We start from the raw sequence: 22219 nt of genomic DNA, 5'->3' as shown, positions 1-22219 counted from the left end.
ACAATATAAAAGGACAGACCACAGTGTATGAAGATGGAAAATCAACATCTTAATTAAAAGGTAATAAGTTTACATGTTCTAAATAATTTCCCTGGAGTAATTTTAGATTTTCCCCCCTATTTTACAAAGGGCAGACCTAGATTTATTGTATTGTACAATATTGCTAGCAAAATTTATCAGCAACAGTAAAGTTACCAATCAATACCTACCTGAAACAAGTGTGTTTTCCTCATATCCTGTACAACAAAACACAGACTTTAGAATATGGTATATGAAGAAAGCTTTGAGTTGGTAAATTGTAATGTTGTAGGTTAAAGCTTTCATTAATATCTGGGAACTGATTAAAATATTAAGGTGGTCAACGTTCTGAATGTTCAAATTTAAATGGGATTTCCTTTGCATAGGAAAGGCAAGAGTTTTTTAAACATCACATAAGTTGTGCATCACAAACTGGATCACTATTCAAAGGGATAGGCGTGCTTTGCGCTATTGAGTTAGCGCTTCATATGTTTGCATTAATACATTATGTTTATCTGGTATAAAAATAGGCACTCTTGATTACTTTATAATTATGTTGCCGCTTTCCTACTGTGCAGGATTTAGAAATCATTACAAAAAAACCCCACCCAGCTGGTAACAGATGGCAGAAAGCTACAGTCATGTTTTAATATAAAAAGCTTAGAAAATAATAATAATATCCAAATAAAAAAATAATTTTTAAAAAGGTTGCAGTTAATACTAAGTGAAATAATGATTTAAGCCTAATGAATCCAGAAATGTTTCTTATGAAAAAAATGTAAAAGCTAATGGGGCACTTTCTTTGTTGATACATTATTTAATAGCAAGATTCTGTGCACATTTACTCAAATGTCAGGGCTGTTGAGGTCACTAGCGGTTATTCATAGATAAGCAAATGAATGAGTGCAGTCTAAACTATTTGAAAATCATCCAGTCATCCATTTCAATATTTGATTGGCTTTTTAAATTAAAATGCTGACCAAAGTTGACATCCACTGTCCCATAATATGTATTTTACAAATGTAAAAACAACAAATGTTTTAACAAGTTCTTTGGCCTGCCCTGGTGGTTAGAATATACAATAATTTGATATTTATGGAAGATTGTTACATAGCCTCCTCACCTTAACTTAACTCTTTGGATTTCTCCACCAAGAATCATCAATATCTAATTATATTTTCCAGGAGAAGCCAACAAAAACAGTTGGCACTTCTCCCACTGAAAACTATCCCGTGTTAAAATCAAAGAAAGCTACACTGATAACACTGCAACCCAAATGAGTGCACACACAAATCTGCCTTTTGGTTAAGGGAAGAATGAAGAGCAAAACCTAAAGAGATTTCCTTTACAACCTAAACATTTTCTGGTGTTGTCACACTGAGCTAACCATTAATAATCAGTTGAAAAAGCAAAGCTCTGCATTGCTTGGGCGTTTTTATAGAGAAAGAAATTGGCAAAAGTAGATAGCCCTACGGCATTTTCCATAACTCCAGGTAATTGACTGATGCACCATCTGTGCACTGAGCATGGCTGTTCACCTTCATCACAGATGCTGGAAACATTATTTGTAGAAAAGGCCCAACCCAAAAACATGGAATTTTTTTTTTTAGTTTTCCTTTGGCCTTGCAAATAAATTGAGAGGATGAGTTTCCCACACAGAAGTACTCGACTATAGCTTGCTTCCCTTTACAGTATAATAAGTCTGTGATAGCCCCCTCCCTCTTGCAAGGGTGAATTATTGCATTTGTGAAGGATCAACTACCCATATGTTCATCCTCTTAAAAGCACTTTATCAGGTTTCATCACTACAGCAACCATCTTCCTCCTAGCAGAAAATGTGGACTTATGCAAATGATATCATTAGAAACTGATAATTATGCAAATAGTCATTTTGCTTGCAACGTATTAGATAATCACTTGATAATATACATCATTCTTTGGAGTCTATCTAAGTGGTGACATGGTTGCCACTTTCTTTTTGCAAAAAAATATGGGGAAAAAATCCCTGTAGTTTATTGCAGTACAGATTCCTGTTGCTAAGATCTGTCTTGGATGATGTCAGCCTTGAGTTCATTGGCGTAGTGTCAACTTGTGGGGTATTGCTATTAATATTCTTATTGCACCTGCTTTTGCGTCTTTCAGCTCGCCATCTTCTTGCAGGCCAGCAGCACACCGTCAAGAAGGTCCTAGTCTATTTTAGAACTAAATGGTAGCCTTCTGCATTCTGTACTGTAGTGACATATAAGACAAGACAAAACCAAGTCACTTTTTAAATAGTTCCTAAAAACAATGAGAGTTTTCATTCTTTCTTAGGATGGGCCAGTATTGGGTAATTATAGGGTCTGCTTTTATAACTTATTAGAAAAAAAATCAAAGGGATTGCTTCAAAGGGAGATTTTGTGCAGTCTTCTTCAAAAGCCTCTAAAGGAATATTTTAAGTTACTTCCCCCTCTGCTGAAATATTAAATGAATTTGTTGTGCCTTGTATACTTAACTGGATAAGTATATTTTTTCAGGACTCCACTGCCTACCACTATATGTGCAATATTTTCCTGCTAACTTAAAGAAATGCCTTGTTTTATGTAGTGACATATTGCAAAGCAGTAAGGACAGAAAATTCAGCGGTAAATCCAAAGAATCTCAAGCAGATTTGACTCTGGTCACTGCTTGAATCCTGTTCCATAATATGGGGGAGGGGAAGGAAGTAGGAAAAATTACAGAGCCCAAAGAATGTGAACTGCCAAGTGACATTAATTTAAAAAAACAACACCTGCCTCCTTGTTTCTGGTTCCTCTGGTTGGAAGTATTATAAGCATTGAGGGAAATACAGATAGTCCTCAATGTACAATCAAATCGAGCCCAAAATTTCTGTGGCTAAGTGAGACTTTAAGTGAGTTTTGCCCCATTGTATGATCTATCTTGACACAGATGTTAATCACTGCAATTAGGTTATTAACATGATTGTTAAGTGAATCTAGCTTCTCCATTGACTGCTTTTCAGAAGGTCACAAAAGGTGATCGCATGATCCCCCAGACACTACAAACGTCATAAATATAAGTCAGTTGCCAAGTGTCTGAATGTTGATCACATGACCATGGGGATGCTGCAGTGGTCTTAAATGTAAAATATGGTCATAAGTCACTTTTTTCAGTGCTGTCGTAATTTTGAATGATCACTAAATGAACCATTGTAAGTCAAAGACTACCTGTAATAATTTTCACTAATTCCACCTCCTTAATGCCCCCATGAAACCTCCTAAAACAGAATTGAAGGAAGTGGGGTCCATTAAGAATGAAAATCTACACTATCTCAGGCTTCTTGTAACAAAAAACCCCCCACCACTTCTGGAGTTGGGTCCACTGTGTCATGCACACTTTGACAACTGAGAGTATATCCCAAATTGAATAATGGATTCTTGTCTACACACACTCAGGCTTCAATAAATTTATAGTCCTGAAGAAGTCAGAAGTCTGCTCCTTTCACAGGGAGATCTACCTACCTTTTGTTACAGCTGCTATGAAGCATGATTCATCTGGAAGGTTTTTGACCATCTGTGATAACCAGGAGAGAACAATGCAAAGTTAGTTCTTGGCTAGAATCCTAAATGCCTGGGTTTTTTTTGGTTTTTTTTTAAATTAACCGTTAGTTGCTGGAGAGGGAGAGTTCAGCAACAGATGGCAATATGATAAAGTGAGATTGTCAAGATGTATAAAAATCAGTGGCAATGCGTGCATATGTACAGAGAAAAAAATGGGCTGTCAAAGGCTCTTGGGGGGAGGGAGACTTAACAGAAATGTAATTTAGTTTGTCTGAAACTCTGTTAATGCAAGAATCCCCCAAATAGTTTGTGTAAAGTGTCACTGCTTCTAAGCTTAAGCAAAGGGCAGTTTTGAATGACCAGAACTTGCATTTTTTTTAATTTAGATACTGGACTTGATTTGAAGGTCTCCAGAATGGCATCTGCGGCTACTAGACAATTGTGCATATGCTATAATTACCTCTCAGAGTCTAAGAGGGGTTTGGTTCCACCTCAACTTTTTATATTTCTAATTTTTATAATCTTTTACTTACAAAAGAATATAGGGGACTGGTTTGCTGTAGAGCAAAACATCTATCTCCATCCTCATTATTTTGTCCACAAATTCTTTTGGTACCCAAACTTAGAATCATAGCATTAGAACATTAGAGGTCTCTTAATAACTCCCTGCCCAAGGCAGGAATCCTTATACCATCCCAGAAAAATGGTTGTTCAATCTTTTCTTGAAAACCCCCAACAATGGAGCACCCACAACTCTAATTAATTGTTCTCACTGCCAGGAAATTCCTCCTCATTTCCAAATTGGATCTTCCTGTGACAAGCTTCCACCCATTGCTTCTTGTACTGCCTCGGGTGCTATGGAGAATAAATTGACCCAGTCTTTCCTGTAACTCGTCCCAGCTTCTGCCAACCTAGCAGTTCGAAAGCACGTAAAAATGCAAGTAGAAAAATAGGGACCACTACGGTGGGAAGGTAACAGTGTTCCATGTGCCTTTGACGTCTAGTCATGCCGGCCACATGACCACAGAGACGTCCTTGGACAAGCGCTGGCTCTTCGGCTTTGAAACGGAGATGAGCACCGGCCCCTAGAGTTGGAAACGACTAGCACGCATGTGCGGTGGAACCTTTACCTTTACCTTCCTGTAACTGCCCTTCAAGGTCTCCCATAAGCCTTTTCTTTGTTAGGCAAATACACCTGGTTTCCTTAGGCATTCATCATACAATCTAGTTTCCAAACTCCTTACCGTCTTTGTTGCTCCTCTCTGCACTTTTTCTAAGACCTCAGCATCTTTGTTGTATCATGGTGACTAGAACTGAATGCAGTGTTCCAAATGTGGCCTCACTAGTGGTACTAACATTTCCTGTCTTCTTGATGCTATCCCTTTCTTAATGCATTGGCTTTTTGGCAGCTGCACCACACTGCTGATTTATACTTAAGTGTTGGTCCACCAGGACACTTAAATCCTTCTCACAGTTACTACTCTTGAGCCATGTACTATACCTGTGTATCTTATTTTTCCTACCCAAGTACAGGACTACTTTACGTATCACTGAACAACATCTTGTCTGTTAAGATCCCTCTGAATCTTAGTCTACTTTTCAAAGTAAGTAACTTATCCCATAAATTTTCTTTACAAATAAAAATAATGGTTAGTTGCAATCTAAATGTTTTCTTTGAGAATGCATTCTTTCCCAAATAGGAAAAAAATAAGAAATAATATGAGTAAAGGGGAAGAGATAATATTCTTTGCCAGGGACAGGATCCCCATTATAACGAAGGAGCATTCTGTGTCTGTTCCCAGCCAGCTATCTCTCAGAGAATCCACATGTTTTCAAGCATATTTATCAACCCCCTGAAATATGGGTTTATTTGGGATTAAACTCTTCTTCCCAGTTTACCATGTTTATATAGATAGCAAAACACTTCTAATTAAATCCTACTTAGTGGTTCCAAGAAAAAAAGTTGGAGATACAGATAGCTGAAAAAAGCTTATCCACTTCTAAGCTTACCACTAAACAACACTAAAGACCTTCCTAATAGAGTCGCTTGTTTGGTGAGATAGGTAGCTACATAATTGTTGTTATAATTGTTATTTTCCAATCTATTCTTTAATCTTTGGAGACAAGGGGTCGATCTGTGTTTCTGAGAGGTAAGACTGAATAAGGCTCATTCTTAAAATAAGGCTTCTCCATACCTGATCATTGACAAGGATGTGAATTCCTGTAGGCCCCTGTTTGGAAACTTGTTGGACCTGATTGGCTGGGACACTAAGCAGTTCTGCCAATTTGTTAGTCAGCTCCGTGGCAGTCAGTTCCTCCAGATATAACTCCTGGTATATAACTTTTGGGAAGGAACATCAGTGCATGAAATATGGTGCAGTAAGATTTACAACAATCTACACAAAATTATGCTATCGGTGCTTAAAAGTTGTGAAGGAGAGACTGTAATCCTCCAAATGAGCAGTGTAGTTCCCTTGGGCATCATTGTGCCCACAAATTTGTCCCCTGCTGTTTGCCGCACTCCACCTCATCTTAATCTATTTTGTAGACTCTTTCATCAAAACCAGAAGAAAGAAACCCAACTCCCTGGCATGCTGCAATGTAAAGCACCAGCTTCCGTCATCCTCATTACTTCTGAGAATGCCTCAAAGCCTTAAATGACTCCCCTGGGCATTCTTAGAAAATGGTCTGGTGCTTTGTTTAGAGCTATGCCCATCTGGCAAGAAAAGCTGAGAACGTAGAAAGGACAATGGGAACTGACTTTGATCAGATTTGGTCTGGGTAAATTAGAGTTTTTGCAAGCAGCTAAACCTGCCTGGGAACCATTTTGTGAATAGGGAAAACTTCTTCCAAGACAGCTGTTAACTTGCTGGAAAGTTCCAGAGCCTCTTGATCTTGCTTTGCAGATCAATTTTTTGTTTTGCTTAAATTTACATAGATCCCACTTTTCAAAGCTGCTGATATTAAATAGAACACAAACATGACGTGCAATATTGCATCTTTTTAAAAATGCAAAGCAGCACCACAACAGAACATGTGGCAAAAAGGTCTTCTCAATCAATGGAGACATGTTTGGATTGCTTGCTGGGAGGTGTACACAGGTGCCCCCAAATCATCTTTATGAAATAATTCTGTCTTACCAGATGCTGGGTTTGGGGGAGCATTGTTCCCACTTGTTTCCAGTTCCTTGGACACATAAAGAATGAGACGAGGGCGCACAGTCCTAGAAAAAAGAGAAGGAAGTCAGTCCACTTTGTGATGTGCCAAGGCCTGGCAGGATGAAATTATTTCAAGGATTAACTACAAAGTTCTCATCAGCTATGATGGTGACGATGGTGGTGAGGTTTGTGGGAGGAGAGGTCTAAAAAAAAGTCAAGAAAACAGCCAGAACTGTGCAACTGAAGCTCTTCCCCTTGTTATGATTCAGGTGAAATGGGCAGGACCTCAGTCGTGTAGAACATAGAATATGTTCTGTGTTACTGAGGTACTGCCCCTTTCACCTAAATTATAAAAGGGTTCAGTTGCATAGTTGTGCCTGTTTTCTTGACTTTTTTAGGCCACTGCTCCTACAGACCTACCCAACCCCCCCACATCTCAGTGACATGGTTACTGAATGGTATGGGTAAAGCTGGACCTTCAAGTCCACAAGTATTCTGTATATTTTCACTGCAAGTTTGGGATGGCAGATGCAAAAAAGGAAGTTTAGCAGCCAGATATAAAAAGGAATTTTGAACCTCTTCTTAGTTTTCAGATTAAGGAGCCCATCCTCTTTTATATTTGGCTATTCTCCCTAAGCTGTGTTTGAAAATCATTTTTTAAAGAAATTGTTACTTTGGGGAAATGGGGAATTGAATGAATTTAATTCAAATTGTATTGTTATACTCTGACAAGCCCTCAGTACAGCTAACAGGATGTAAAACAGAGTATGGAAGGGATATATAGGTTTAAAATAATAATAAAGACATAGAATAGGAAGGTACCTTGGAGGTTATGTAGTCCATTCTCCTACTCAGTGCAGGATTCCCAGACGAAGCTACATGTCTCCCATAGGCAATCCAGCCTCTGAAGACCTTGAGCTAGCTGGCAGCTCAAATAGTCAGGAAGTTCCTTGTTTGTCTAATCTGAAGTACTTCCTAATAGTTAATCCCCTGGCTCTGGTTTTCTTCTCATGTAATCACTGAACCACAAAACAATAATTACTTTGAGAATGGCTTAGACTTGATTTTACATTTCACCCTGTGCTTGTATTTGGTGACTTCATGTGAGCTTTCTTTGGCCTCCTTGGACAATGGTTTCATTCTTTCCCAATGTTTATTTCTCTTTTTAATAATGTTTTAATAGAATTTTTTTAAATAATCCATATGCTTGCTATCTTTGTTTATAATATCATACCTTGCTTTTAGAGCATTTGAAAGTCTAATCCCATCTGCCATTCCACAGATCTGTACAAGATCATTGCGGGACAGTTTGAGCAAATCGGTTCCTGGGGAGGGAAAAAAGGAATTTGCTGATAATAGATCATTTTCAGAGAGCAAGGCAGAACTGGATAAATGTTTATTTTAGTATATTTATTCTGACCCATCATGATCCATAATGTAGTTAGAATTCTTTTTTTCATATTTGCAATATCAGAGATTGGCACAGCCCATTTTTCACTTTTTTTATCGCATAATATATATGGTGTCTTGCAGAGTAACTTAAGAAAAAAAAAGAAAAAAGCATCTATCATAAGAAAACTGTAATTTAAATTCAGCTTCGGTATTTCCTTTATCCACTACAATCTATTCAGAATAGTAGGTGTTTTCTAATTTAAGGAATGCTGGAAAAAAACGGCTGCTCTCCCTCATTTAAGAAATGTGTGTGGTGTTTATTTTATGATCTGATTTAGAAGGCCATAAAAGGTACTGGCCTGGGAAAAATGCAAATTTGCAAAGTTACACACTCTTGGATGAGTTTATTGGCATCTGCACCTTGGAGAAGGAAAGAAGTCTCACCTGTATAGCTGGCAAAAACCCTGGAATAATTGGAGAACCTGTTTTTGAGCAACCACTGTTGAGTTTCCAAAATGGAAGCACTTGGACTCAGGGTCTGAAAAGAGGCAGAAAATTTAATAGGCATCTTTTACCAAGTCTTGGAAGTCCACCAAAACAGGTTAGAAGAAACTCCCTCTTTCTCTCTGATGATAACAGATTATTTGGAAGGTTAGGAGCTCTTGTCTAGACTATTGCTTTCTTTTCAGGGCCAAGTTGGATCACCGTAAATTTATTCTGGAACTGAATTAGCCCTTATAAATCCTGCAGCCATACTTCATGACGTTCATATAATGTACTACTGGTAGAAGCCATCTCGTTCTAAAAACCTCTGAGAAATGCAAATATTTTAAATAAAAACTTTCTAATGAAAATATGTATCAGAACATCTTTAATCGTTGGGCCCCAAATTAGCCAAGTAGTCATATTCTCTGATTAAAAACCTCTCCTCTTTAATCCAGATGACTCTGGTTGGTTACTGATTCATGGGGATTAGGAAAATTCTTCAACACATGTGCAAACCTGCTTTTTTATTATGTTTCATGTATTAAGAATAAGTGCTGCAGGAATTGTAGAATTGTAGAAAGTGTTTTACTTCAATATCCACTAAGTAAGTAATTCACATTTTGAGGGATTTGCCAAATGTTTCAATTTTAAAGACCCCTTTCAAATCTGAAACAGTTATTTTGAGTGGGGAAAAAACCCATGCTGTTTTACACCTCCAAAGCAATAAAAATACTCTCATTTGCAGTCAGCAGCTGTTTCAAACTCAAAATAGGCTTTTTCAAATACAGAATACTTCATATTTGAACTATTTTGCCCACTGCTAATATCCTGCTCCACTATTATGGCTCCAGATTACATGGGTAAATATTTAGATTTTCAGTTTCTAAAACATATGAAAACTATCAGAATTTATCTACATTTATTGCAATAATTGGAAAAATTAAAAATAATGAAAAGAAGTTCTCAAAATCTGCTTTAGCAGCTTTATATACAATAAATCCAGTGCTGTAGGCAAAGTAATGGACAGATACCACCAACCTGAAGATGCATTGGACTACAGCTTCTGACATTCCAAGGTTACTCTTAGGCATGTGGAGGTAGTAGGAAAAGCTGGTTAAGGCAGTAGTGTAATCATGTAAAGCATAAGTGGTGAACCTGTGGTCCTCCTGGTGAGCTGATATAAAACTGGGAATAACTTACAATTGGGCTAGGCTTCTTAATGATGCTGGAAGTTGTGCTTCAGCCATATCTGGAGCAACGTCTGAAGCAATAAGCCATCTGGAGCAAGTGTTACCCACTCAAAATTTAAGATGATATACCAGATAGTGGAGAAGAGTTTGTTCCTCTCTCCAATAAATTAATGTTTGGAATGGCAGCACCATTTAGCTTAACATTTTAATTAAAATGTTGATGAGCCAAACAGTTAACTGCCAATTTTGGGTATATTGGATGTTCTTTCATAAACTAAATTTCATCCATTTTTTTTGTTAACTGGAAACAAAACTGTTCTTTGCCACCAGGGGGCACTCTTACACTTTATTTGATTGCAAAGTAAGCACAGACTGAATAAAACTTGTCAATCCCAATTGACATCACCTATTACTGTGTGGCTTCATCAGTCTGGTGTTTTTGTAAAGACAGCCATTTCTGCTGATCATATTAGTCTACTGCTGGTAGCTTGCTGTATTCTGCACTAAAGCAGGGAAGGCAGGAGAGTCAATTAGCACGGACTTTTGGTAAATGATCAAATCATCTCATAATTAACTAGTAGAATAGTTCACAAAATGCACTTTCTCTGAAAGTGGTTGCTTTAGTTTAATGGAGAATAGGATTTGGATAAATTCAAAATATCAAAAGATCCATCTGGGTTTTATTTCATTTATTTTATTTTACTAATATGGTCTTCATAAATACTTCCACCTGCCTAAAGATGCTATTTGTTACCTCTACCGTGCTCTCTGATGAGCTGTCCAAAACATAACCGGGTGAGGAGCAGACCCTGCCAAAAAAGCGACAAAGGCAGTTTATCTTACAGATGTCCCAAGGCCAAAATAAAGAAGGCTACATGCTCTTACAGATGCTCTGCCTAGTGTACCTTTCAGGGGTCTGAAGCTTGAAGGGATGTGGAGAAACAAGACCAGGAGTTGGTGGAGGGCTATTGAGATTGCTGGAGACTTCAGGCCAAGGGGCACACTAAGGCAAAGCATAGGAAGAAATAGACAGGAGGAGGAGAGAAATGTTAGATCCTGGAATTTGCATTCCGCAATTGCTGAATTTAAAGCAAATTTATCATTCTGAAATGAAGCAGAATATTCTAGGAGAGGTCAAGACTGGTTGGTGTGTTGGAATTGACTATCCCACATGACATTTTACTGCATGGTTCATTAGCAAAGATATGGGCATATCAGATTTGTGTTATCCCAGCTATTATAGTATGCATAATGTGTAAAACGATGGTTTATTGAAATATATAAATTCAGCCATTGTGGCTTATTCAGCAATTCACTGTTAAAATAAATCAAGGCTTCAATATATGTATTCAAGTACGTGTGTATCAGTGTATAAACACACACATACATATGCATACACACACACACACACACACATATGCATAGTATATATACACTATACACATATACACACCACAGACAGATAATATTGTTCATATGTAGCATGTCTATAAATCCCAGATTTTGAAGACAACAGCAAGGGAGGGCCATCACTTTCATATCTCTTAGTGAGCTTCCAGAGATGCTTTGCTGGTTAAAAAATAAATACTAGAAGATTTAGTATAATACCATATTATAATGTTGTGAAATGTTATTTTTGCTTTTTATTTTAACCCCATAAATTAATGTCTAGAGGTTATCCATCTTGGACTGACTTCTTATGTTGCTAATGAAAGTAAACTTCTAAATTACACAGAGCTCCTTGGCAAAACAGCAAAAAAAAGGATGCGAGAAGAAGCACAAGTACCTCTGTCAATATTGTGCTGTCATATGAAGGCTGGTACTTCTCCCGCTCCTGGAGGGACTGTTTTTCAATCTTCTCCCTATCTGTTTTCTGCTTCCGGTCTGCTCCTTTGGGCTGGGAAATAAACAGTCTCATTTAAAATATAAAAAATATTCAGGAACACTTGACTCATGCCAACTAATCATACATCTCACATGACTTCTCTGCATATAGCAATGTACTTTGGATAACTGGTAGTGGAACATATGAACAACCTCCGCTGATGACTTTGTCTTCCAGTCTTTCTGCTACTTAGATCAACGTTCACACATGAATAATATTGTCCAAGACTATTATCACCCAACAAAACTGCATATGGATCAGCTTTTAATTGATCTCTCATTCCATTTCCAAATAGAGAAGCATGCTCTGCAGCAGTGCTGGCTCAAGAATATGTGGTGCCCTTAGGCCACTGTGAAGATTTCCATTTTTAGAATGATTTGGAAGGAGTAGTAACCTTAGCATCCCCTAACCTTTGATACCCTCCACCTTAACCTAAAGCTGGTTCTGCTTGGCAGTGATTCTTTTACTCCATCCTGCTTTCATTTTACTATACCCGGGGCAGGGGATAAGAATTGTAGTATCCTTGTACTAAGAATCCTTCCTTTTGATGTTCGTTCCTACTGAGTCAGGCGACATTACCTTGAAGACTTTGATGAGACAGCTGGCAGAATGCAAATGTTCCATGTGTTCACCCTTCTCATTGGGCTTGAAGGTGTCGACTTGGATGCGAAAGGGGACCCCTTTTTCCCCACCATTCTTACGAAGTGTAAACTCAGTACTAATGCAGTGGACCTGTTTCAAAGAAAGAAAGAGGAAACAGACAAGCCTCTCTCAGTTGGGAGAAGAGCTGCTGCATCAGACCATAAGCATATCTAGCCAGCCGATGGTCCCCAAGTGGTCACTGGAGGGCTGGGTACCATGCTTTCCTTCATACACCATTGGTTTCCCATAATTAATGTGGAGGGACAATTAACTTTCTGGAAGTAATATGCATTCACCATAACTAATCAACTTTCTGCAACCTTGAAACTCACAACTACTCTCTCATCTTGTGAAGTTTCCTTTGATCAGCTAGAATGAGTGTCCCGAGGTCTTGTTGTAACTGCTATTGTTGACCTTGACTGGCAATGGCTCTATACAGTTTCAGGACAGAACATCTTTTTAATCTATTACTCTGGTTCCTTTTGTGTGGAAAGTAGGTACTTTGGTATTGATCTACAGCCTTTTTTTTCCAAGCCACTTTTGCTTCCCCTGTACATAAAAGCTGGGATTATACAAATCATTTTTTGCAATTTGAAGGTCATTGTTTAAGAAGCAAAAACATCATTTGAACACGAGTAAAATCAGCAGGTAGGGTAGTCACAGGTTTATCAAAATATAATAAAATTGGGAAGGGGATAATTGGTAGAGGTCCCCTAATATAATCTACTGAGTGCCCACTAACCATGAAATGTTCACTAACTTGGTGAGGAAGAACAAAGAAGAATCAATGGCTGAAATTCCAAAACGAGGAACAATCCATGCTGACCCATTTTGTTGCATACTCCCCTCCTCCATATCTTTTTCATTTATATTCTATGAATTTCTATCATTGTACCAATATCCATCTATGTCTGAGCATGCACAGTCTTATTAGGCGAGATAACCCAGGAGTAAACACAGTAAACAGTGGTCTATATTAAATGGTGGTTTATCTTACACTATATACAATATCATACACCAGGAACAATATACATACATGTGCTAATACAGAATCCAACACACCACAGTTACAGCAGGAAACGGAAGAGAGCACACATTTGCGGAGCCTTCTCTTTTATACAAAGCTCTTAAGGGGACACAGACCCAGCTGGCTCTTAAAGGGACATAGATCCTGCTGAGTCATTCCCATCATTACATCATACATCTTGCCTCACATCAGCTGGTTAGCTTTTAAATCATTACCTTGACAATCTAGTATATAGTTGCTCTAGGCACAGGATTTTGGCTTATTTGTTGTGTAAAGTGGTGATAATTTCAAAATTATGCAGGAGGCTGAATCACAATATTGGTGTGGTTCTGTGGAAAATTTGCTTTTTTCTTTTTTTTTAAATAAGATTTTTATACTGCCTTTATTATTTTATAACTAACTGAAGGTGGCGAAGAAAATAATATTCCTTCTTACTCCTAGTTTCTCCACAACAACAACCCTGTGAGGTGAGTTCATCTGAGAGAGAGTGACTGGCCCGAGGTCACCCAGCCAGCTTTCATCCCTAAGGCAGGACTAGGACTCATGGTCTCCTAGTTTCTGGGCCAACACCTTGACCACTACACCAAACTAGCTCTTTTTTCTGTTTATTGGGGGAGGGAACTTTCATTACTTTTATGCCTGTTGTAAGATTTGCGCTAATGTTTTCTTAAAATGCAAATGAAAGGATAGATAAGGGAACAAAGATGAGCCTACTGACCAACAGGTTGCTACCCACCTGCACAAAGACTGAAGTACGCTTAGTTGGGTCCCACAGGAATTCCACAGTATTGAGCAAAGTGGAGGGCATGTGAGGCTCCAGAATGCCCACAGACATGGGGATATCTACAACAGGCCAGAAAAGTAAAAAAACCTATCAGAACCCTCTCATGAAAAGGGAGCAGGGGATCTGGGGGCAGGGCAGGGGAGAGAAAGCTCTATAAGGAATCGGTCATAGAAATCCCAAGCAAAGAATGTTTCCCACACTCTTTCCCCCACACACCCTCAATTCCTTCTCAACTTTTTCATGGGGATGTTGGCTTGACAATCCTGCAGTCCTCTTTGGGAGGAAGGATCTGCAGTGTTAATAAAGTCAACAGGGCAGCCACAACTCTGCCCCGAAGGCTTTGCATCTTTTAAATACTGCCTCAGTGAACATATTTTTCTTGGGGGAAAAATAAAGGAAAAACCTGAAAAAAGAGCAAATCTGAAAGAGGATTGTAAGGATTAAAAAAAAGTTATGTTTATAATTTTGTTTTATAAATAAAGCTTCAAGAGCAAAACCAAGAAAATAAATAAAATTAAAGGACAGATTTCTGCATTTTAACTTTTTTAATTTGAGGGTACCCTGCCAAAGGGTATCTAAGTGTTTGTAAGGGCAGGAAGCATGTGCTTTTAATTAGAATGCTTTTATTGTACAGTGTGATGGATGCAGGGGATGGCAAATATAGATTAAAATAAAAAGTTTCTGCCAACCAAGCACAGACTACGCATAGAAATGAGGAAAGAGAAAACATTAGATGGCGGTGAAGCAGCACACAAGTCAAGAATTGTGTCCCAAAACCTTGTAATGGTATTCTGGTGGAAGAAGGCTTTTGGGGATCTTGTGATCACTATTTGTGATCCTGCCAGGCAGTTTCCAACGAGAAAAGCAAATAGGGGAAGCTGGATTTGCTTAATAATTTCATGATCCAATTAACAACTGGAGTGATTTGCTTAACAAAATTGGTAAAAAAAGGTTGTAAAAATTGGGCATGATTCATTTAACATCCACCTTGCTTAGCAATGGAAATTCTGGTACCAATTTTAGTCATAAATCAAGTACTACCTGTATAGCAGAGCTGAAATGATCGATCTGTTTCTCTGTGTTCAGAGCAGGCATTCTCACAATTACAATCTCTTTGGAAGATTCTTATGAAAGCACATTCCACGTTAGGGGCTTAGGAAAATAATACCACTCCTTCCCCTTTGAAAATACACCTTACCAATATCTAGGATGCGGTCACCTGGCCTGTTCCATCTCCATCCCTCTAATTGCTGGTGTTCTGTGTATTGCAGTCTTCGGTCATGGAAGACCACCCTGATTACACTCTGATCAAAGGAAAGAGGGGAAAAAAGAGAGAGAGAGAGCCAACATTTTTTACTCCATTTATGCCACCAGAGTATTGCATTGAGTCATACAGACAACTGGCCCTTCTTTAGGCTGTACATATGGTAGGAGAAAGAAATATTGTGAAATTGATTTAATTAGACTTAATTGTTGCACCACTCATCAGATCAAAGAGATGTTGGAGTGGTATGAATGAATTTTTGGACTCTGTGACTTTTGCCTCAAAGACACTGAATTGGCTGAACTATATAAAGTTCTGTTCTGATTAATTTTCAGTCCACTATCTATGGAACAAGATTCTCTTCAGACAGACTTTGCAAGCAAACCACGATGGAAACATCCAGGATTTGAGCGTTTCTAAAGAAAACAATTGTTTCTCTCAGAATTAATGATTAATTATAGGCAGTGAATTGGATCTTTTAGAAAAATGTTGCGTGAGTTCCATAGTTTGTTATAAGATGAAGCTTCATGAGGACTCAATTTTCAAAAATGCCAATCAGTTCTCCTATCCTATGCCTTACCTTCAACAGCTTCCTTCCCTCAGCAAATTCACCTATTTTGGGATTACACAGCATACGGATTTCATATGATTGCCCTGGAAAATAATAATACACCATGTGGAATGTGAGATTGGCCAAATATGCCACACATTGCCCCAAAGTCCAAAATATCATCTTTTAATGTTCCATGTTTGTTTCCTAATACACTTTCAAATGAAGAAGAGAAATATATTAGTAAGTAAATGAAGGCTTACTGAGATTCTAAATTATTGCTCAGTATATCATTGAGAAATTATCAGTAACATACAAAGTATATGAAATTAGTTTAACATTGTGAGAAAATACCAAAATTTCTATTCATTATATAAAAATACAAAAAGAACTATTAAAACATTACAGCTGAATATTAGTTTATAATTTTCTCTTCATTTTATTCTGATTGATGTACCAAGTTTATAGATATTTTAAAATGTTGGGTATATTTTGAAGTACAGAAACTCTTAGATGGTAGTAAGCTATGATTCGCTTAACCACACTTGAACAACCTATAACTGCTAAGACATAAATTCACCAAGTATGATGGCATAGTTCACATCCCATACAAGTATAAATATTCCAGTTATTTTACTGTTAATCTTAAATTTAAATTGACCTGAGTCTTAATCCAACCAATAACAATCCATAATCACCCATCCACAGATCATCTATAATAGAATAGAATAGAGCTGGAAGGGACCTTGGAGGTCTTCTAGTCCAGCCCCCTACTCAAGCAGGAGAACCTATGTCACTTCAGCCAAGTGACTGTTCAGTCTCTTCTTAAAAACCTCCATTGATGGAGTGCCCACGATTTCTGAAGGCAAGCTGTTCCACTGGTTAATTGTCCTCACTGTTAGGAAATTTCTCCTTAATTCCAGGTTGCTTCTCATAATGGTTAGTTCCCAACCATTATTTCTTGTCCTTCCCTCTGGTGCTTTGGAGAATAATTTGATGTCCTTCTCTTTGTGACAACTCCTCAAATACTGGAATACTGCTATCCTGTCGCCCCTGTTTCTTCTTTTCTTTAGACTAGCCAAACCCAATTCCTGCAGCCATTCTTCATATGTTTTAGTCTCCAGGACTTTGATCATTTTAGTTGCTCTTCTCTGAACTTTTTCCAAAGTCTCAACATCTTTTTTATAGTATAGTGACCAAAATTGGTTGTAGTATTCCAGGTGTGGTCTTACTATGGTTTTATAAAGCAGTACTAATACTTCGTGTGATCTTGATTCTGTGCCTCTGTTTATACAACCCAGGATTGTATTAGCTTTTTTGGCTGCTGCTGCACACTGCTGTCTCATAGTCAAGTGATCATCCGCTAGGACTCCAAGGTCCCTCTCACAGTTACTACTTTTGAGCCAGGTCTTGCCTAATCTGTAGTTATACCTTTGACTTTTCCTGCCTAAATGTAAAATTTTGCTTTTCCCCATGGTAAAACTCCTTTGGTTGGATAGGGCCCATTGTTCAAGTTTGTCAAGATTTTTTTGGATCCTGAGCTTGTCTTCTGGGGTGTTGGCTATTCCTGCCAGTTTGTTGTCATCTGCAAATTTGATGAGTTCCCCTTCTATTCCCTCATCTAAGTCATTTATGAAGATATTGAAGAGTACTGGGCCTAAGACGAAGCCTTGTGGTACCCCACTGCTTACTTATCTCCTTGTGGATGTAGTACCATTGAGGACTACTCGCTGTTTGTCAGCCAGCTACAGATCCATCTGATAATGATGTTGTTTATCCCATCTTTTTCTAGCTTACTATGCATCAGGTTGTGGTCTACTTTGTTAAATGCTTTACTGAAATCTAAGTATACTATGTCCACAGCGTTTTGCTAGTCTACTAATTTAGTCACTTTATCAAAGAATAAAATAAGATTGGTTTGGCATGATCTGTTTTTGACAAACCCGTGCTGGCTGCTGGTTATAACTTTGCTTCTAGTTGTTTGCAGATCTGTTTTTTGGTTATCTTTTCCAGGATCTTCCCAGGTATTGATGTTAGACTGATTGGTCTGTAGTTTCCTGGTTGTTTTTTTTTTTAAAATGCTTTAAAAATGATCTCACTCTCCCCTTGCTTCTTTACCTCAATGTTTCTCAACTTAAGTAACTTTAAGATGTATGGACTTTAAAGTCAGCAGGGAATTCTGGGAGTTGAAATTCACACATCTTAAATTAGTTCAGGTGGAGAAACGCTGATTTATATGAATAAACATATTCACAGCATACCAACAAAATTTAAAAAAAAATCTGTGTAAAAATTATCTCCATCTGAGTAGAATTTACTTCTGTATGTCAATTGCTAAAATGCACCATGCATTCATACACCATGCTATGCTATGTTAGTGTTAAGGCAGCCAAAAAGAAGTAACACATTGTGCAGGCCCAACCCATGTGGCTAGTTTTTGGTAAAATATATTGTGCAAGCCTTGACAATGAGTTAATTCAGTAATCAGATTAAGCATATTGTGTAAACACTGTATATAGTTCTAACAAAAGATCTTCTGCTGGATAAAATGCAACCTTTAGCTTTTAATTAGAAAGGCGATCAATCTTGGAATGTGTTAGGATTTAAATGGTTGAAAGCCTTATTGTTACCTGGTTCAGCTGTCAGTTCACAGCAGATCTGTAATTTACCTTTCTCTTCCAACAGTAGAGGCTATGTGTGGGGTGTGTGTGTACCTGTGCCTGTGCCTGTGTGCCTGAATCCAGTAATTTTGACTCTCTATATTAGGCAGTGGAACCTGCATGTTGTCTATTAGGTTTACCACAAGAGGGCAGTTTATAAGAAGAATATGGTTATTTTTCCTTTCTCTCCTGCACCACCTCCCTTGGTTTATAAACTCTTACCTTGGTTGAGATAGGTGAGAGTTTCCTCATGCTGTTTGACAGCTGGAGAGGTAACGGCACACAGAATATACTGGAAAGATGGACAATGCTGCTCCGCTGATGTTGAGATACTTGGTTCTTCCTGCTTTAGGAATGGCAGTGCCAGTGGCTCTCTGCAACAGTGAAAAAGGTATGGATGAGAGACATAAAAATGTCACTTTGGTGTAGTGGTTCATACTACAAACTGGGAAACTGAGTTGTAATCCTGCCTTGGGCACAAAGCCAGCTGGGGGCCAGTCACTCTCTTTCAGCTCTAAGAAGCAAGCAATGGCAACCAGTTCCAAAATTTTGCCAACAAAACTTCAGAAACTAGGAATTGCTAAGAGAAACACTGGTGTGTGTTTGTGTGTGTGTGTGTGTGTGTGTGTAAGAGAGAGAGAGAGAGAGAGAGAGAGAGAGAGAGAGAGAGAGAGAGAGAGAGAGAGAGAGAGAGAGAGAGAGAGATTGAGTTCTAAATAATACTTAATAGATTTAAAAGCTGAGAAATTCCTGCAAAAATGACTGCAAAGTCACACTAATTTACTGTACTTGTTCAATTTGTATAGCCACCCATCTCACATTTGTGATTCTGGATAGTTCACATAATTAAAACAACTATAAGACAATAAACAGTTTACAAAACACAGTAAATAACACCATTAAAACCAAGTTAAAACCATAAAACATAATCGGCAGGAAGTTACAGGTCATGTGTCAATCAGCACAATCATCTTACAGATTTCACATCACCACTGGATTCCCAATTATGATGACACAACACCACGTCTTCAGAATCTTTTCAAAAGCAAGTAGGTTTTGTGAGATCTTTTTGTAAACACCTGTGTAGTATTTAAATGACAGGATGATGAAAGGAAGAGTTACAAAGTGTATTTTCTCTATGATTATTTGTTATTTTTGCATCTTTTTTCCTTTTCCTTTTAGAAATAAGCAGGAGGTAGTAGATCATTGTGGTTTCTAATCCTTGGTTGCTTCATGTTAATAATTTTCCCTTCTGAATCCTGCACTGGTTGTAAATTCCTCAGCTCAGAGGCACTTAATTTTTAGTAGATCACAAATGCCAGGATCTTTATTTAGCATCTACTTTAGTAAAAGCCAGAGGAAATTTTTCAAGTCCACCTGTAATATTGTACAATGATAATGTCCTTAAACTAACCATAATTTGAGTGCCAACTCTACATTGTTTACTTAAAATTTGTTCTCTTTCGCATTCTGTTCTGCATTGATATTGTGAGTGTCAATTTTACAAGTGCACGTTGTTTGACTGTAAAATATGTAATTAGTCTTTATCACAATATATACTAGTATTAGTCATTAGTAGCAAGCAACAATTTCAAAGGGGAAGAGTGAAGAGAGAAAATTCTCTCTGCCTGTTCTCACAGATAAGTTATATAGAAGCCCAGTTTTCCATTGCACATAAAAAGACAGCGTCACAAAAAGGCTTTTGTAAATGTCTCTAGCCATATTACTAATAATAGGGTGGCCTTGGGCCAATGGCTGACTGTCTACCTAATGTACTTCACAGAAACATTTCATGCTTCCTGGGATTGGATTTCTGACCTTGAGCTCTTAAAAGTGAAATGATTTTATATATATACAAATTTTTGGTGCATGGCTGCAGTTCTGGATTTCAACAGGCGCCTCCTCCTCTTGAGATACCATTAAAGTCAGGCTGGTGAAAGAAGGTTTGGCTACCTAAACTGGAGGTCTTATAAGGGAGAAGAGTAGTTTTGTGATGCATAGTAAATGAAAGTGTCAAAAAGGCTGCAAGGGCTTGTGCATCATTAATATTTGTGTAGAAGAGGATATTTTAACACTTAGTCTTATTTTTCACAATGAAACAGCCATTAAATGCAATCCAAAGCAGATGAGGGAAGAAAGAAAGAGAAAAGTACACATCAAATAGCAATTCCAGAGAATAGTGGCTCTCTGCATACTAAGGATGCAGGAAATTTGAAAGAAATTAAGAAAAGTCTTCCTGTTAGCCTGAGCAAGATCCAACTCCTGCTGGATGTTGAATATGGTGAGTCCTACCTCTAGGCAAAGGCTGGTCTTCTCAAGCAGCAGCAGAGCAAAGATGGGCCCCACACTCCCTCCACATGGCCAGAACAAGAATTGTCACTCATGTCAGTTTATACCAAAGAAATGGACAAGGTGTGCCCTTATTCTTTTTTCTTGATCTGGCTCTGATGCCAACACTTCATTTCCTTCATTTAAGCACAAAATGGGAAAAACAGTGATACTCAGGTTTAAGTGGCTTTAAATTTAGAAGACACCAACTTATGGATGAGAAATCTTTTTATAGCAACTATCCTGGAGAGCACCATGCCAGTTCTATGTGAGAAGAATGACAGCTCTGCATGCAAGGTACTGGGAAGAGAGAGAGAGCTAAGTATAGTGAAGTCTTTATCCTCTCTGATAGTCTGACTGTCTTTCCAGACATTCTCTTGAAATAAGCAAAATTCTGGAAGCCGAATCACTACAACTATTTCATATATCCCATCATGAACAAGTTGATTTACTTGCATGCTTTCTTCTTCTTTTTCTTCTTCTTCTTGCAGATCTCTGCTGTTGGCACAGCTGGAAAGGGAAGGGTGAAAAAAAGAAGCTGCTCACCTTATGAGATTGTTGCCAGGGCAAGGATACATTTCTCCTGGACTTGGCCAGTAATGATCAGGTTGGCTATGCCAAAAAAGCATGACTGATGGATTTCCAAAGGTAGACCAGAGAAGTGGCAGGAATTCAGGGAAGGGGAGAAGTCAAAACTCAGCTCTTCAGCAGTTACTTAGTGCTCTGGAGCGTCATTCCTTTTTTCTTTTTATGCACCTGCCGGCCAGGTAGGTGTGGTCAAAGAAAGGTGTTGTCTGGTTGGCTGAGAATGAGGTGCTGTGGAGAACAACTCTTTTTTTTTTACACTATTTCCTCTCAGAGCTGCGTGTAGATAATTTTTACCATCAAATGTCTTAGTCATTGCCAAGAGCTAAAACATATATATTTGTCCCTGCAGAGACATAAGGAAGGTATGGGATTTGGGGGAAGGAGTGAAGGAGGAAGGAAAAGCAAAGAAATGACAGGTAGGTAAGGATAGTCAACATTCACCAAATGTTGTTAGATAAATCTTAACTTTTATCTATACATTCTGAAATGTGCCTTCTTAAATGAAATATAAAGATCTGGGATTTTTAAAAATCCTCTTGTATTTAAAGAAGGAATGTAAAACAGATTTTTTTAAAACACTAGATCAATGTTTCTCCACTTTGGCAACTTCAGCATATTTTAAAGTTGAGAAGCACTACACTACATCACCATTATCATGATACTACAGCAAACTGAATGACAGAGGAAACATGAACTGAAATTTGTTTA

The 22219-nt window shown here is 38.0% G+C and overlaps 2 protein-coding genes across 6 annotated transcripts in view; one reads left to right on the top strand and one right to left on the bottom strand.

Annotated features, from left to right (window-relative positions):
- FBXL20 (F-box and leucine rich repeat protein 20) overlaps positions 1–22219 on the top strand; it is a 116208-nt gene that overhangs the window by 92803 nt on the left and 1186 nt on the right. The window contains exons 18-19 of one of the 5 annotated variants that reach the window (XR_014028709.1): positions 5086–5161; positions 8446–8563. The gene's annotated coding sequence lies outside the window, so the exon portion shown is untranslated. Of the gene's footprint in view, positions 1–5085; positions 5162–8445; positions 8564–8796; positions 10121–11518; positions 11589–21414; positions 21542–22219 lie in introns of those variants that run through there. The other 4 variants (XR_014028708.1, XM_081346447.1, XM_081346458.1 and 1 more) reach the window with 4 other exon arrangements.
- On the bottom strand, positions 42–21899 carry LOC308679155 (transcription factor CP2-like protein 1). The gene is made up of 15 exons (XM_081346469.1): positions 21470–21899; positions 18818–18969; positions 15966–16039; positions 15320–15425; positions 14074–14180; positions 12248–12400; positions 11570–11680; positions 10689–10786; positions 10538–10592; positions 8552–8645; positions 7950–8040; positions 6698–6780; positions 5753–5898; positions 3519–3570; positions 42–2247 (listed from the first exon to the last, which is right to left on the bottom strand). Exons 1-15 carry the CDS (start codon positions 21550–21552, stop codon positions 2210–2212), a joined length of 1443 nt encoding a protein of 480 aa, XP_081202595.1. The 5' UTR covers positions 21553–21899; the 3' UTR covers positions 42–2209.

This window comes from Vipera berus, assembly GCF_964194415.1.
Source record: "Vipera berus genome assembly, chromosome: Z".
NCBI lineage: Eukaryota > Metazoa > Chordata > Lepidosauria > Squamata > Viperidae > Vipera > Vipera berus.
Note: the sequence above shows the minus strand (reverse complement) of the source record. Positions and strands in the feature narration are given on the sequence as shown.

What these genes read in the sequence shown, in the direction of transcription:
- LOC308679155 (XM_081346469.1), bottom strand. Translation starts at nt 21,552, where the DNA reads ATGCTTTTTTGGCATAGCCAACCTGATCATTACTGGCCAAGTCCAGGA. An exon ending in TGACCGCATCCTAGATATTG is followed by an intron (nt 14,181 to 15,319) that starts GTAAGGTGTATT and finishes GGCCTGTTGTAG; the next exon opens with ATATCCCCATGTCTGTGGGC. An exon ending in ACATCCTTGTCAATGATCAG is followed by an intron (nt 3,571 to 5,752) that starts GTATGGAGAAGC and finishes TGGTTATCACAG; the next exon opens with ATGGTCAAAAACCTTCCAGA.